This window comes from Falco punctatus (assembly GCF_963210335.1).
Source record: "Falco punctatus genome assembly, chromosome: 7".
NCBI classification, from domain to species: domain Eukaryota; kingdom Metazoa; phylum Chordata; class Aves; order Falconiformes; family Falconidae; genus Falco; species Falco punctatus.
The window spans coordinates 55,354,239-55,368,853 of record NC_137587.1 but is presented as its reverse complement, the minus strand read 5'-3'; the positions used below and the strand labels follow the sequence as shown (position 1 = coordinate 55,368,853).

At 38.6% G+C, this 14,615-nt stretch overlaps 1 protein-coding gene across 4 annotated transcripts; it reads right to left on the bottom strand.

Annotated features, from left to right (window-relative positions):
* Nucleotides 1–422: 422 nt before the first annotated feature.
* On the bottom strand, nt 423–13,620 carry DNAAF4 (dynein axonemal assembly factor 4). 4 transcript variants are annotated; one of them, XR_013929662.1, is made up of 10 exons: nt 10,390–13,620; nt 9,685–9,832; nt 9,162–9,295; nt 7,984–8,224; nt 7,082–7,227; nt 6,312–6,421; nt 5,503–5,656; nt 4,349–4,454; nt 2,292–2,964; nt 1,493–1,554 (listed from the first exon to the last, which is right to left on the bottom strand). XR_013929662.1 is itself a non-coding variant. In XM_080396664.1 (9 exons), exons 1-9 carry the CDS (start codon nt 10,510–10,512, stop codon nt 2,855–2,857), a joined length of 1,272 nt encoding a protein of 423 aa, XP_080252790.1. In that variant the 5' UTR covers nt 10,513–13,620; the 3' UTR covers nt 423–2,854. The 4 variants fall into 4 exon arrangements, 2 of the variants coding, with proteins under 2 accessions (XP_080252790.1, XP_080252791.1); XM_080396664.1 differs by having other exon boundaries at nt 423–2,964; XM_080396665.1 differs by lacking the exon at nt 5,503–5,656 and adding an exon at nt 5,214–5,313 and having other exon boundaries at nt 423–2,964.
* Between the last annotated feature and the right edge of the window lie 995 nt (nt 13,621–14,615).

Below are 14,615 nucleotides of genomic sequence, written 5' to 3'. Positions count from 1 at the left end.
TTTAGACTAGACACTTAGCTTTAAGAAAACAAACCTGACTGTTATTTCAGTCATTCTGGGAATAACTGTCAATATCTGCTGGGTTGTTGTGGTATCACTCCAGCCCCACACAGCTGCTCACTCACTTCCCCCATGTCAGGATGGGGGAGAGAATTGGAAGAGTGAAAGTGAGAAAACTTGCGGTTTGAGATAAAGACAGTTTAATAGGTAAAGCAAAAGCCATGCACACAAGCAAAGCAAAACAAGAAATTCGTTCACCGTTTCCCGTGGGCAGGCAGGTGTTCAGCCACCTCCAGGACAGCAGAGCTGCACCACATGTAACGGTTACTTGGGAAGACAAAATGCCATCACTCACAAACAAACAAACAAACAAACAAACACACACACACACCTCCCCCCCAACACACCCACACACACCACCCCCACACCCCTTCTTCCCCCAGCTTTATGTGCTGAGCATGATGTTCTGTGGCGTGGAATATCCCTTGGGCCAGTTGGGCTCAGCTGTCCCAGCTGTGTTCCCTCTCAACTTCTTGCTGCCCCCACCAGGCTGCTCGCTGCTGGGGTGTGAGAGGCAGAAAGGCCTTGGCTCTGTGTGAGCTCTGCTCAGCAGGAACTACAACATCCCTCTGTTATCAACACCGTTTTCAACACCGAGTCCAAAGCACAGCCCCATACCAGCTACTATGAAGAAAATTAACTCCGTCCCAGCCAAAACCAGCATATGAGTTGAATAAGACGTATCAAAAAGGATGTAACCCATTTGAAGACACTTCTCCCAATCAGGCCTAAACCCGTAAAATTAAAACTTGTGAAACTGGTATCATAAATGTGGAACTCTAATTTTTAAAAATAATTAAGTGCAAGAGACATTGACCTCAAGGTTTATTTGTTTTAATTAAAGTATTTTCTGGTTGTAAAACTTAAAATTAGTCTCCACATTCCTACGTCTCAGGACATAATACCATAACACATATGACTGATACGGTGTACATACTGTCAGCTTAAGTATCGAAAAGTTTAGCATCCGTTTGCTCCCAATATAATCGGATTAAACAGGCAGATATCATTTCTATTTCACAGCAGTAGAAAAAGGTGCCTGTCTACATCAAAAACAGCCTTGAGTAGCTATAACAGATCACTACAATTCAAACAGCCTATACAGATGTATACAGACTGTTCTAATAGGCTCTGGAACGAACACAGAAAATCAGGAACTTGCAATCAGCATCTGCTTCTTAGCATATCGTTTTCCCCCACTGCCAGTGTCTCTCCTCTTTAGCCCCACCTTCCCCTCAGTAATTATAAGAAAGAATGAGTCGTATTTTGGCAAGTATACCATTACACTCAAACGAGGCATTAAAGCTCCTGCACTGCCCTCCTTCCAACTGCTATTAAAAAAAAAAAGGTATTTTCACCCCCTTCCATTGCAGCGCGGTAGGTATCTGTAGGAAAGAAGGAACAGCAGCTACCCCAGACATTTCTGGCTCACCTTCAGCGCTCCTCTCAAGGCTCTAAGTAAAGCAGCTGGCAGCGACGCCTGCCACCTTCTCCCTGTTCCAAGAGTACAAAAATTACACAGAGTAACATACATCTGCACAATAAATATTTTCTCCTGAAGACAGAAATCAGTCATAAATGGTATTCAGGGAACAGACTGATGTGCAAAATTCAGACATCTGCTAAAGCTGCCACTGAAAGGAGTGTAGTTGAAACAGTCACATTTTGGATAAAATGCCTAACAAAACAGAACCATTTCAAGTCCAGTGTCTCAAGAATACAAATACTAACATATATATAAACAATACAATTTTATATTAACATTCTTCCACTATCAAAAACAACAGGTGCAGGGCTTCAAAGCACAGTGTCATGTAACTTTACAACACTTGTAATGTTACTAGGATGGTACCTTTTTTGAGAATCTTTAATCACACCAGTATTCATGAGATACTGGCCAATGTTAACAGAGTACAAATTAAAATGCTAGCTCAAGAAAAGTATATATTGTCATATAAATAACAACGGTTTTGATTTTTACAGAATATGCTGTACAGCCACACTGTAAGATTACTAATTGTAGTAGGATGGAAGTAGTAAGTCATATTCATTGATAGGACAACTTATCACAGGATTAATCTACCACTACACTACAATACAACACCACAGGTTTATAATTTTTCCAATTACCTTGTTCGGTCAGCCCAAACAAATGTTTCATAATAGTCTGAAAATATTCAATGTACCTTACTTAATGTTAAAAAGAATGTTCTGCACTACATAGTATCTACCTCTGTGCTTCCAGGTGGAGGTTTTCCAAATTAGATGCCTGAATTAGAGCATATATATTCACGGTCTTAGTTTCAGATACAGCAAGCACTATGAACAACAGGAAAAGAGGAAAGCATATAACCATAATCATATAACACATAACTTTTTCAGCTTTGGTGGAGAACAAAAAGACAAGAAGCTAACAAGTGTTGACTATATGGAGCTAGTGAAGTTGTTTGAAAATCCGTTGTCTAGATTCAGGAGATATTTCCAGGCAAATATTTCATTTAGTTATGAGTAACTTTAAATCAAGTCCCAAAAGCATATTTTAATATTTGGCCCACCAATATTTCAGAGAAAGCAAAAACATTACAACTGTATCAAAATGATACAAAATATATCTAATCGTATTTGTTATAATACTATACTTTCCAAAAATAGTAATTCATATATCCAATCTTTTACCAATACTGTAGGTGTTCTGAGTGAAACAGAAAAATGTCTAGTTGACAACATATTAAAGATTCCTTCTGATGCCCTCAAAAGGCGTTCCTGTCAAAAACCTCCTTTTAATTTTTTTAAATTAAGAATCCTGTGTTGTTCCTTGAATTAGGTTTCGAATCTTCTCAGCATCTTCTTCTATAGTTTTATTTTTAGGATCAATCTTGAGAGCTGCTTCATAATCCTGGAGACCTAATATAGATACATTAATAAGAATGTCAATCAATAATGCAAGAAAAGCATCCTCTTCAGCAACTAACTGGAAATAACTGCTCTCTAGTCATAGACATAAAATACTGATCTTGAGTTTTGCTGTTGAGCAAGATGAAATCAGAATGATGTTAGGTTTAACTTTTTTCAGTAAATAAATTTGTATTTTGTTTACATTATTTTACAAACCATTTTAGTGGAAACATGGCTATGTAAACATTTCCAGGTATTGAAACATGAAAACAGAACTTCATTCACGTGTGTGTGCGTGTGTGCCTGTGTGCGTGCATGCATGAGGGGAGTGTTCAAACGTGTTCAGCAGAAGAGAGAAAAATTGAGTCACAGAATGAAAGTGCATGAAAACAAAACAAAAAAAAGACATGAACTGTGAATACTAGAGTTTGGCGGGGCGGGGGGGGGGGAGGGGGGGCCGAAAAGCAAGCCATGAGTACAGGAAGTAAAATAAAATCTTGTTCTCTTTTTTCTAAGGTTTCCAAGTGCAAATAAAGCTGTAAGGGAATGACAAAGTGATTTATAGGTAGAAAAAGGTAAACAATGGGAAAAAGCTTAGTATTTCAACACTGCTGTTTTGAATATACTTCACTTTGTGTTATCGACTTCCACTTGCAAATTTGCCTTACAAAACTAAACTGATAGTCTTGGAGAACTCAGTAAGGACACTTAATTTAGGTATTTTCTTGATGAAACATTTTGCTCATCAATACAGGTTTCATACATCATGCCACAAAGATACATTTACTAAGCACTTCACAAGCAAATATTATAGAAATATTTTAGTTAATTTGTTCTATAATTGGAAATACTGTAAATATAATCTCAAGACCAACAAAACATTGCTTCATGAAGAGCAAAATTAGCACAACCTAGTTTTATATCAGTTTGCATCCTACATCTGAATGCTTCCCAATGCAAATACCTCATCTCTGACCTTCCAATCATTCCTCACTAATACATTCCATGGCCACCAAGCTGCTATGGTCAATAGCTGGCCATTACATAAGGAAAGACTGACCCAGCAGATCAAACAGAGGATATGCAACTTGCTAAAGCCTTTTCCTCAATGGAAAAACTAATTTATACTCTTTAATTTAAGGGTACAATTTATTTTCTTAAAACTTGTAAAGATTTTTCAAGTGCAGTTGTAATTAGCCAGTAAATAAATAATAATAATAATAAATTAAGGAATACAGTATAAAGGTTCATAACAAAGAGACATAGATTGTTTGGCCTCCTTTGACATTCCTTCTGAAATAATAAAGGTGTGAGCATTCTCATTGAGCTAAACTGAATTACTGTCACGTCACCATAAATTCATGTGCATGTTTTCACAAAATCAAGGTCTCACCTTCAGTATATAATTGCAGCTGACAAAATGCTGTTCCACGTCTCACGTACGCTTTCACTCGAGCATTCTCGTTATCGGGAACAGGTGGTGTCAATAGTTCTAGCGCCTTTACAAATGAAAACACCCAGTATCTTTAGCGGTAGATTTTTCATTATAGTGTTTTTCTGATTTACACACACTTCTCTCACCTAATTACTATTATTATACAGCAACATAATAACTATTCAAATAGAAATAGAAAATAACTATTCAAATTTAACTATATGGCTTGTGAATCTATTCATCAAGATTTATATCTGTCACACTACATTTTGCTAAATACAGTTTCATTGCCATGGCTAAAAATGGACAAATACTGCAATAAATGTTTATTGCAGTCAAATAATGTATTCTGTCTTTATACACGATACTGCATACCATGCCACAAAAAAAAAAAGCAAACAAAAAAAAAAAACAAAAAAACCCAAAACCCCAGCCCTATAAAAGCACCTGTGTTGTTGTAGTCACTAGAAAAAAACAAGTTTCAAGCCTCAAGTACTTACTAGTTCAAAGAATAATAATTATGGGAAAACTTTCTCCGGATTATTCAGGTGCCATTCAAGATCACTCCTCTCTCATTGCACAAATAACAGCTGCTAAAACATCCAGATGATACAGCCCTCCTTTAAAAATGTCTGGTTTGTTGAGTTTTGGTTGTTGGGGTTTTTTTTATTAAGGTATTTCTCATTACTACCACCCTTTTTTTTTTAGCTCCCACCAAACGAAGAACACCACAACATAATACAAAAGGTATCTGTATTTTCTTTCTTTTCAGTTCAAAGTTGTCTTTTTTTTTTCAAGTGTATATATTGCTGCAATATTTTACCTGTAAAGAAATGTGTACTGAGTCAACATATGGCCATTCATCCCAAATGTGTGGAAGCACGGTTTGGAGGGTTTTGTTGTTGTTTTGGTTTGGTTTAAATCTGTGAAAGTTCATTAATTAATCACTATCAAATTTTAATATTTCACCATGGCTTCATTATATCAATTCTGAACTTAAAAATTTTGAATTGCACTAGCGAAGCTTCACAGATCTGCTTGAAACAGAAGCATCACAGTAGTAAATCACAATCATATATAAGATGACGGTCTGAGAGCCCATATATTTATACCTTCGAGGAATCCTCAATAGCTTTATGCAAATTTCTCAGTTTAAGGTGGCAAGCAGCACGATTCAGGTACAGTAGGGGAAGCTTATTGTTTAGCCGCACTGCGAGGTTATACGCGTTTACAGCTGCAAGATAGTTGCCCGTTGCAAACATTTTGCTAAGTTTAAAACAAAAAGCAAAACATGCACTTTAAACAAGGTGATAAATCACAAAATAAATACCTACTTCTTGTTAACAATTTGTTTTCAAAAATTTGTGGTTTTAGCAGCTTCTCCTTGGAAACGGCCATTGATAGCTTTTTCTGAGAACAACACAGCTGAAGTTCAGTCAGACTTGATGCTGACAATATAGCATACAGACACACAATAAAAATAGTCACTGCTCAAAACCAATGAAGAACAGTAAGAGCTGGACATGTCCATGCAGACACAGGACTAATTTTGAAAGCTGTATAAATATACCAATATTATTATCAAATTCCTGAAGCTGGTTTTAGACAGATGTTTAACCTCTCAATAAAAAGGAAAAATTAAAGGAAATCCACCCAGGTATAATATTGCACTGAATTAACTGTCCTCATAGAAGAATCGGCATTATGTGTTCACAATGATTTTGTCCATCGTGAGCTTCAGCAATTGCATTTCATGACTTTATCAGATTCAAACACCATAAGACATCAATAAATTCTCTACTACACAGACATTCACCATCTGTGTCCAGTATAACTAGAAAATATCAAAACTAAACAATAGTCGCACACTATATAACTAACATTTCATTTTAAATACATCTTCAAATGGAATCTAACTTACTTTCCTTTGTCCTTTAACCAGTCTGGGTTCTTCTCCTCTTCTTTTAAATCTTCCAGTTCAGACAAATCAGCAGTCACTGTTCTTCGAGCTTCTGCTTGTTTACATAGCCACTGCAAATATACAACATGCAAGTATTATTTCTGAAGGAAACTTCAAATCCAAAAAAGGATTTTGCTTTCATCTGTTCACTCACTCCTATGAAAAGAATTCTATTTGCCACATATTTTGAACAGAGAAAAATATGAAATAATGTCACATTTGAAAAAGTTCCAAGTTCCCCCAATTATTTTATTACTATGTGAGAAGTAAGGTTACTGCACCCCTAACTATGTTTTTGTTTGCTTGCTTGTTTTGGAACTTCCAAATGCCTCTTTGTGTTCATTCAAAAGAACTTCAAAGAGCTAACTGTAAGCTTCTTTTTAAGAAGACAGAACTTAAAGAATCTTAAATATAAGAGTAAAGACATTTCAAATTTTGTACTTTGAGGAATTCAATCAATATTGCTGCCTTTTTTTCTTCCCCTCTCCAAAAAAGGAACATGCTGTTTATTAATCTACACAATCACATTTGGTGAAAATAATTTTTATATAAAAGTGTTTCTTATAATCTTAATTTAAATAAGAACAGCCTTCCTTGGAAGTGAAGAATCTTGCACAGGTAAGTTTCCATATCACAGGTAACATTTCTGTCAACTTACTGAATACACAGTAAATAATTCACCACCTTGGAAGACATTGAAGCGTCATACCAAAACAGAGAACGATCCTCACCTCCTCCTCTTCTGCGACACGAGATTCTCGCAGAGCTGTAGGAAAAACTCGTGATGTAAAGTTGATTTTAATTGTAGCAGCAGATCGAGGAGCTGGTAACTGCTCTTCCTTTAAATCTTCTGAAAACATACTATAGGAACCATGACCTATGAAAAGAATTGGAGTACCGGAAATGAAAAACGAAGCAAAAGAGATTTTTCTGGTTTTCTACCAAAGTCCAAAGTACACCTAATACAGAAATTCTGCACATTTGAACTACACCTCTAACAGCTGGAGAAAGGTTTAGACTTGTTCTTTTGAAGAGTAAGTTCAAAAAATGTTTGTTCTTTCTGTATCGTGACATCTATTTACTGGCTACATTATCTGTCACATATTACCTTAAACTCATCTTACACCACTATCTCTGTCACTTACACGATTCTCCGACAGGGCAACTGCAAGAGCTAAAAGTAACCTCATCAAAACATAGAAACAAAACAAAAATGAAATATTTCCTGTTGGTTTAGTTCCCTGAATTGGCTCTCTGTGTGGTCAAGATGTGGGATAGAGAGAGCAAAAGGAAACTATACATTTCTGTAAACACCGGCAGTTAGGTAACTTAGGGTAATATGAACTCCACCCTCAGAAAATCAGCATCACACTGTCAGAAAGGCTTTCTGGTTTGCTTTTCTAAAGCTTAGAACAAAACCTGTCCTCATACTTCCAAGGACTTAAACGAGAGCTAAGAACTCACATGCTTTAGCTCAACAAATTGCGTGAAAATAAAGACACTAAAATAACTGCAAGGGAGAAGAATTAGTTCCTTATGGTAGAGACAAAGACAAATGATGAATTAGAAATATCTAGGAACAAAGTTACATCCACACTTTAAAGAGTGATAAAACACACTTCAATAATACAACCTCCAGTAGGTTTGAGTCCAGTCTTAGAAGTTCCTTCAGTAGGAATCCTAGCTTTGCTCATTTCCCCCTTTTTCCTCTCCTTTAACTGCTCTGCTTGTTGATGCAGTTCCCCTTCTTTTTGTACCCTCTTTTGTTTCTCAGCATCTCTTTGCTGTTTTTTCCATAACTCCAACTCCTTAGTAACCTTCCGACGCTCCTTTTCTTTCAGATCTTCAATTCTTTTCCTTTCTGCTTCTTCTAGCTGTTTGAATGATAAACCTATGAGACATCCCTGATCATAACAACACGACTATGTAAAAGTTACCATTATTTTCCCAAGCAAAGCATCATGAAAGAAGCCTAAAAATTACTGGGAGAGTAAAGATTTCTGATTAGCTTTTAAAAGTCACATCAGGACCAATCAGAAATAAGTTTTACTTCTAAACAATGAAAATCCTAGCCATGTATCAACACAGATCTCTGGAATACACAGAAATGTAAAACATACAGCTTCATTTTAATACATTATTTCTTATTTCTCCTCTTTGAGATTATTACATAGGCAGAATAGATACAACATCACTACTCAGAAAGTCACTAACTGCAGTTAATTTTGGTCCAAGTTGCATAAGCAGTCTTAAAATTTCATTGTATACTTTAAAAAAATCTGTTTAAACACAAATGAAGTGACCAGACTTTTTACATACATAAAAATTTTGAAAATAAATACACATAAAATATACATAAAACACAGAATGACAGAGATACACACACACAAAAAGAAATGAACAGCAAGTCTGATAGAAAATATAACAATAAAATATAAGATTTTTTTAAAAAAAACATTATTTTTGACAGTGCTAAATGACTAAATACTTGCGCTGATGCAAGGCCAGAAAGGATTACAGTTTTGCCATATAACTGTAGTCTCCTTTTAACTGACAAAAATCTGAGCGCCTCACCGAAAATTTTCAGTAGTATTACTAATGGAAAATGGCAACTTTTAAGTATTTTTTCTGTATCATTTTCATATTTGGTAATAAATGTGTTTTAAGTACAATTAAATAACAAGGTTCTCCACCACTGTAATAAAAATGAGTGTTTTTCATATTTTTCAAGGTCCATTTAAGCAAGCAGCTGCCAGATTAGTTGGTAATTGTTTACCTGTACATGTGCTGTAGAGTCCTTTCTAACCTTACCTTCATTGTGGCCTCCAAAGCATATTTTTTGTGTTCCTGCTTTGCAACTTTTTTTGCTTCTGCCTCCTCTTTTGCCTTTTCATGAGCTTTTAGAACAGCATTCTCTCTCAGATATTGCAGTTTCTCCTTGTCAGCTTAAAAAAAAAAATTATTTTAGTGATTTAGGCGTGAATGTCTGACGTTACATACCATATTCATAAAAACAGGATTCCTTTAGCTACTTAGTCTAGGAAAACACAACACAGTTCAAATTCCACAAGCTTTTCTCTAAAAAAGAATAACTCAGATTTGCTCACACACACAATGTAAGTTTTACAAAAAAATTCTTTTTGTTTTGTGCACATTAGAGCCAGTAGATGTTGTGCCTGTTTTCATACGCTTTCTATTTTTAAAATGAAGAACAATGTTTAACTTCGCAGATATCTAGCAGCAGAAATTTCACATTGCTCATTATAGCTTGTAAAGTTTTTTCACAGTTTGTGTTTCTTAACACTCAGTCTAATTTTCACATTAAGGAACTTACCATTTACTAGAGTTAGGGAATCCCACATGGCCACTTCTTTTTTATACAAAGTGAAGAAAATGATTCCATTTCCAATCTTTGCTGTGCTATTTGTGTCATCAATAGGAGCATATAAAACGGCTTCAAATAAGAAAGGAGGGATGCTTACCTATAAAAAGATAATTAATTTGAACCAATATTAAAAAGATTGAATTGAATCTCACATATTCAAAATACTCAGTACAAGCATACAGCAAACCTCAAGAAACATGTGCTATTGACAAAACTGATTTGCTTGGTATGCAGTAGGGAGGTTATGCATGTTGTGAGACCGGATAAAAAAGATTGAAAAAGTTGGTTCAGCACTGCAACAGAAGCCGTGGACCTCAAATTTAGGATTATTATTCATAGTATAAGCAGAGTGTCTAATTCAGGCCATTTACAAGAGAAAAGGCAGCTAGCACCTATTGAGTAGCAAGAGCATTATTAATGTGGAGGAGAATCAACAGTGGCAAAGCCATTATCTCTAGTGGGACAGGTACGTAACAGCCTGCAGCATACAAAAAGAGATTGTAGCGTAACTGTTACAAAATATTATACGCTTAACGTCACGGCGTATGAAGCATGTGCTTTTTAACAGAGCCATAAAGTGACTCCGAGCCACAGGCCCGCGGGCGCGGCACATCCCACGGCAGGGCCCGCACGCCGTGCTGCGCGGCCGCCCACCTTCAGGTACTGCTCGGTGCAGAAGATGTTGGCGGCGGTGACCCGGGCGCCGCGCAAGGGCAGCGAGAGGTACACGGCGGAGGCGGTCTGCCGCCAGCTGTACTCCCGCAGCCACACGGGCATGGCGGCCCCGTCGCTACGGCCGCGCCGCCGCCGTTGCTAGGGGCAGAAGAGCTTCCGGTGCTCTTCGAGGCCACTTCCGGCCCCCCGCACCGCCCCCGGAAGCTGCTGGCAGGGCCCACCCGCGGCCTTCGGCGGCGCCGGCCCGCGGGGGGCGGCGGGGCCGGGAAATGCCCCGAGGGCCTCCCGCCGCTCCCCTGGAACACGGCGGCAGTCGCGGAAGGGCGGCGGCCCCGGGAGCCGGCGGCAGCCCCAGCGAAGAGCGCCCCGCCGCAGCCGGCCCGCCCGCCGAACGGCGGCACAGGGTGACCGCGGCCCGCTGCGAGCCGGCGCGGCCCGGACCGCCCGCCCCCGGGGTGCCGCCTGCGGACGCTCTTCGCCGCGCACCGCAGGGCGCACGGTAACGGCGCAGGCCGCTCGGTGATGAGCTGACGGCCCGCCGACCGGCACGGCAAGGGCAAGGCGCTCCTGGTCTGCATCACTCCCACCTACACATGGCGGGAAGGAATGCGGCTCCGATTATCCAAATACATTTCCATAAAGAGAGACAACTATTAATTTGAGAATCTCTGATAAAAACTATTACATCTGAGGACTGATTTAGCAGGACGCTGAAACTTCCAGATGTCCTCCAAAAATAGTTAGGTCATACTGGCAGCTCCGTGCTAGTGCCTCGCAATATTGTCTTATTTCGCTGTCTTTGCCAAACACCCGGGAGGGAGTTTGCACATTGTTGCTCAACTTTCCTCAAACAAACAGTAACACTGTATCTGCCAAAATAAAGTCTAGCTTATAGAAAGCAACTGCTGCTGGGGAACATGGGTTGAAAGGCAAGCCAAACACATTTGGATAAACGTTCAAGTATGTTTAAGTTCCTCAAAAGTATACAATTACTTAGAACTATTTGGAAAAGATCCAGAATCAAGGAGTCTACTCTCCCCCGTTTTCTTTCTTTTAAAATATGATGAAGAAAAATTGAGTTAAACATTGCACACATTGGCTAAGATTTCGTATGTATATCACTGAAGATTTAATTTTTATATTCTATTACATATATTCCAAAGCAGTGTTCAAATGATAGTGGTTACTATTTAGTTATATATATATATATATGTATAAAAGTAGATCTCACAGAGGTTTCAAACTTTTTTTCAGAGCAAGAAATCCATTGCAACTGATATTATTCCTGGGTTGTTCTTCACCTTCAGTCATTCACATCAATATCATCTGGATGAATGCTTGCACAGAATGGAATCTGAGTACTGAATTATATTCCTCATTCCAAGAGCATTCAAAAGTACAAGAGGAAAGAGATTTAATTGAAAGTAAAAATGACTTACTTCAGGTCTTTTTGGCATGTGATTTTTTTTTTTTTAAACCTTGCATGACGCGTTTTCAGACTTACAGCAGGACCTGCACCATGGCATAAGGAGCCTTGCTGTCAGCTGCAGTGGCAAAAGAGACTTCTGTAGTTTATAGTTCTGAGCCTAGACTTACACCGTGATGTCTCCATAAACAGACTGCTATCAGTCTAAGAAACTGTAAGATAAAATTAATAAGTAAATATAAGCTGAGGAAAGATTCCCCGTTACCTTTATTTAATATCTCTTAGTTGTCTGTATTGCAAGACAAACTTCAGGCAAGTGCAGACAATGATGAAACAAGGAAGTTCTAAACACCCCTTCTGTGCCATTCATTTTTTATAGACCAGTCCTCAAACTACAGCCCGCAGGCCAGATACAGCCCCCCAGGGTCCTCAATCCGTCCCCCGGTATTTACAGACCCCCCCGCCCCACACACCCCCCACCCCCCGCCGGGGGTTGGGGGGGGAAACCAAGCAGCCGCAGATGACTGCCTGGCACTTCATCCGTGCGCCGGCCCCTTGGTTAAAAAGTTTGAGGACCCCCATTATAGACCATTCTCCACTCTAAGAGATGTTCTTTTTTCCTAGAAAGATTCTTACCTCACTTACACTCCTTTTACATACCCTTATCTTCCTTGCTCACCTCCAAAGCTTTCACAGTTCTACTATATTGAAAATGGAAAGGCTAAAACTGCACATAGTGGTCAAAATCCTATTTGCCTGCTTCCTAGATGAAGTAACAAAGAGTTGGTAGTTGGAGGGGATAGAGTTTTGTTTTGTTGTAAATCGGGGTGTTCCAATAGCAGCATTGGCTAAAATGACTATAATGTAACAGTAACTCAAAATCTCCTACCACTCCAGAAGGCAGCTGTAGTTATCCAGAGTGTATCCTTCAGTTTTGGAGAGTTCATTCATGGAAAACAGAAGTCTTAAGAGTTGTGGAGTGCTGGTCTTCCACCTTGGTCATCCAGGTGTCATTTTTAGTTTAATCACAGAGAATATACTGAAATGAAGCAGCTTTTTATTTATTCCTGCCAGAAAGAACATGCTATGTATGCACACTTTACAAGACAGGACATAGTTATGGTTACCTGGATTTGGTGTTCTGAATTTACACAAAACAGCTCCAGTACATTAATAAAAAAGTCTATTACTTAAAAACTAGATCTCCAATGCAAAGCTATGTATTTCACTCATAGAAGACACAGTAAATGTCACTAACATTTCTAAGTCAAAGCAGCAGATTTAGCTGCAGAAGGACACAAAAGGGACTGAGCAAGGTCTTGGATCAACCTTTAAAGTCTTGTATTGATGTGTATCTGCAGAAACACCACCTATGTCACACACATTTCACACTGCCAGCTTACTTGGACAAATGAGTGAGTTCTCACTATGACACTTGCAAAATAAACCAGAAGAGAGGTCCATTCAGGATCCTTCTTCAGTTAGCACCAACTTACGAGTCAAAAGTGCAAGAATCTTTGTAGTGAAGGGAGATAAATTTTTCCCTGGAAAACTTTATACTTAAATTCCTATCTCCTGTGCTACAAAGGATGGAGATTTATATTCCAGTCAGATCTTATTAATATTACTAATACTCTGGAACTTCCAGTTGCAAATACATACATACATCTCTTCCAGTGATTATTTCACTTCTAATGGCTTCAGAGGCTTTAACGGGGGGTGTGGGGTGTGAGGAATCCCTTAAATATCTTACATTTTCTTGTCTTTAATAAATAACCTTTTTTTCTCCCCCATCCTTTCTAAATCCTCTCTCATATCTCTCATCCCTCCATATTTTCTAAGAAAAGCAGGAACATTTTATGAGATGCTGTTGGAAGAAGGGTTCGCTGGAGTCAAGAAGACGCTCAATATGAGTTATGCATCTTGCTCAACTTTATTAGTTTCTAACACTACTTATATAGAACCGATACACATGCGTATTCGTAAAGCAGAAATATAATCGGTTAGTAGTCTCTAAACACGCGCGGTTCTCACACCCCTAATTATCATGACTAAAATAAGCATTCTATCCATGTAGCTAATTGTGTTGCTGTGCTTCAGCCTTGTAGTTTGTTACTCCCTATTTTCCCATACCGGTCCCTATCTTTCTTGGCCCTGCACCTGCTTTCCCAGCAGCTGTAGCTTGTTACAGCCACGGCCGGGTGGCACAACATAATTCCTTGGTCTCAGGATTCAAGAACAGCTCAAGGCTACCTTTCTTGTTAACTTCAGCACAGCAACTTCAGTACAATTCTGATTACAGGCCTATTCTAATACCAGGCCTGGATTGTGCAGATCTTCAGAGATTCTAAGGCCATGCTTCTGCAGCCATTCTTCTACAAGATGCTATTTATTCCAATGAACTGTTTGGCATGTGTGGTTTGGGACCACCCATATCAGCTGCCTTTAAGAATTATTAGTAAGGTACAGATTTGGTATGTGTTAGTTGTGGTATTTTAACAAACAGGAATAGCTTAGCAATAATTTTATTAATTAGTATAAATCATTCTTTGCATAATCTCTTCCCAAGTGCAGAGAATTCTAAAAAAAAATATCTGTTTAGCCAAATAGTGCCTGAGCCTTCCCTCCCATCCTGTAAGAAAGAAATGGGGTCTATTGTGCAATAATTCTTCTAATCTGCTTTGGAGTCACTTCGGTTTAATGCCTTTAAAGAACAGCGGACCTCTCCAAAAGAGGCAGGAGCTGCCTTTTCTGATCAATACAACCTCATACCGTTTCT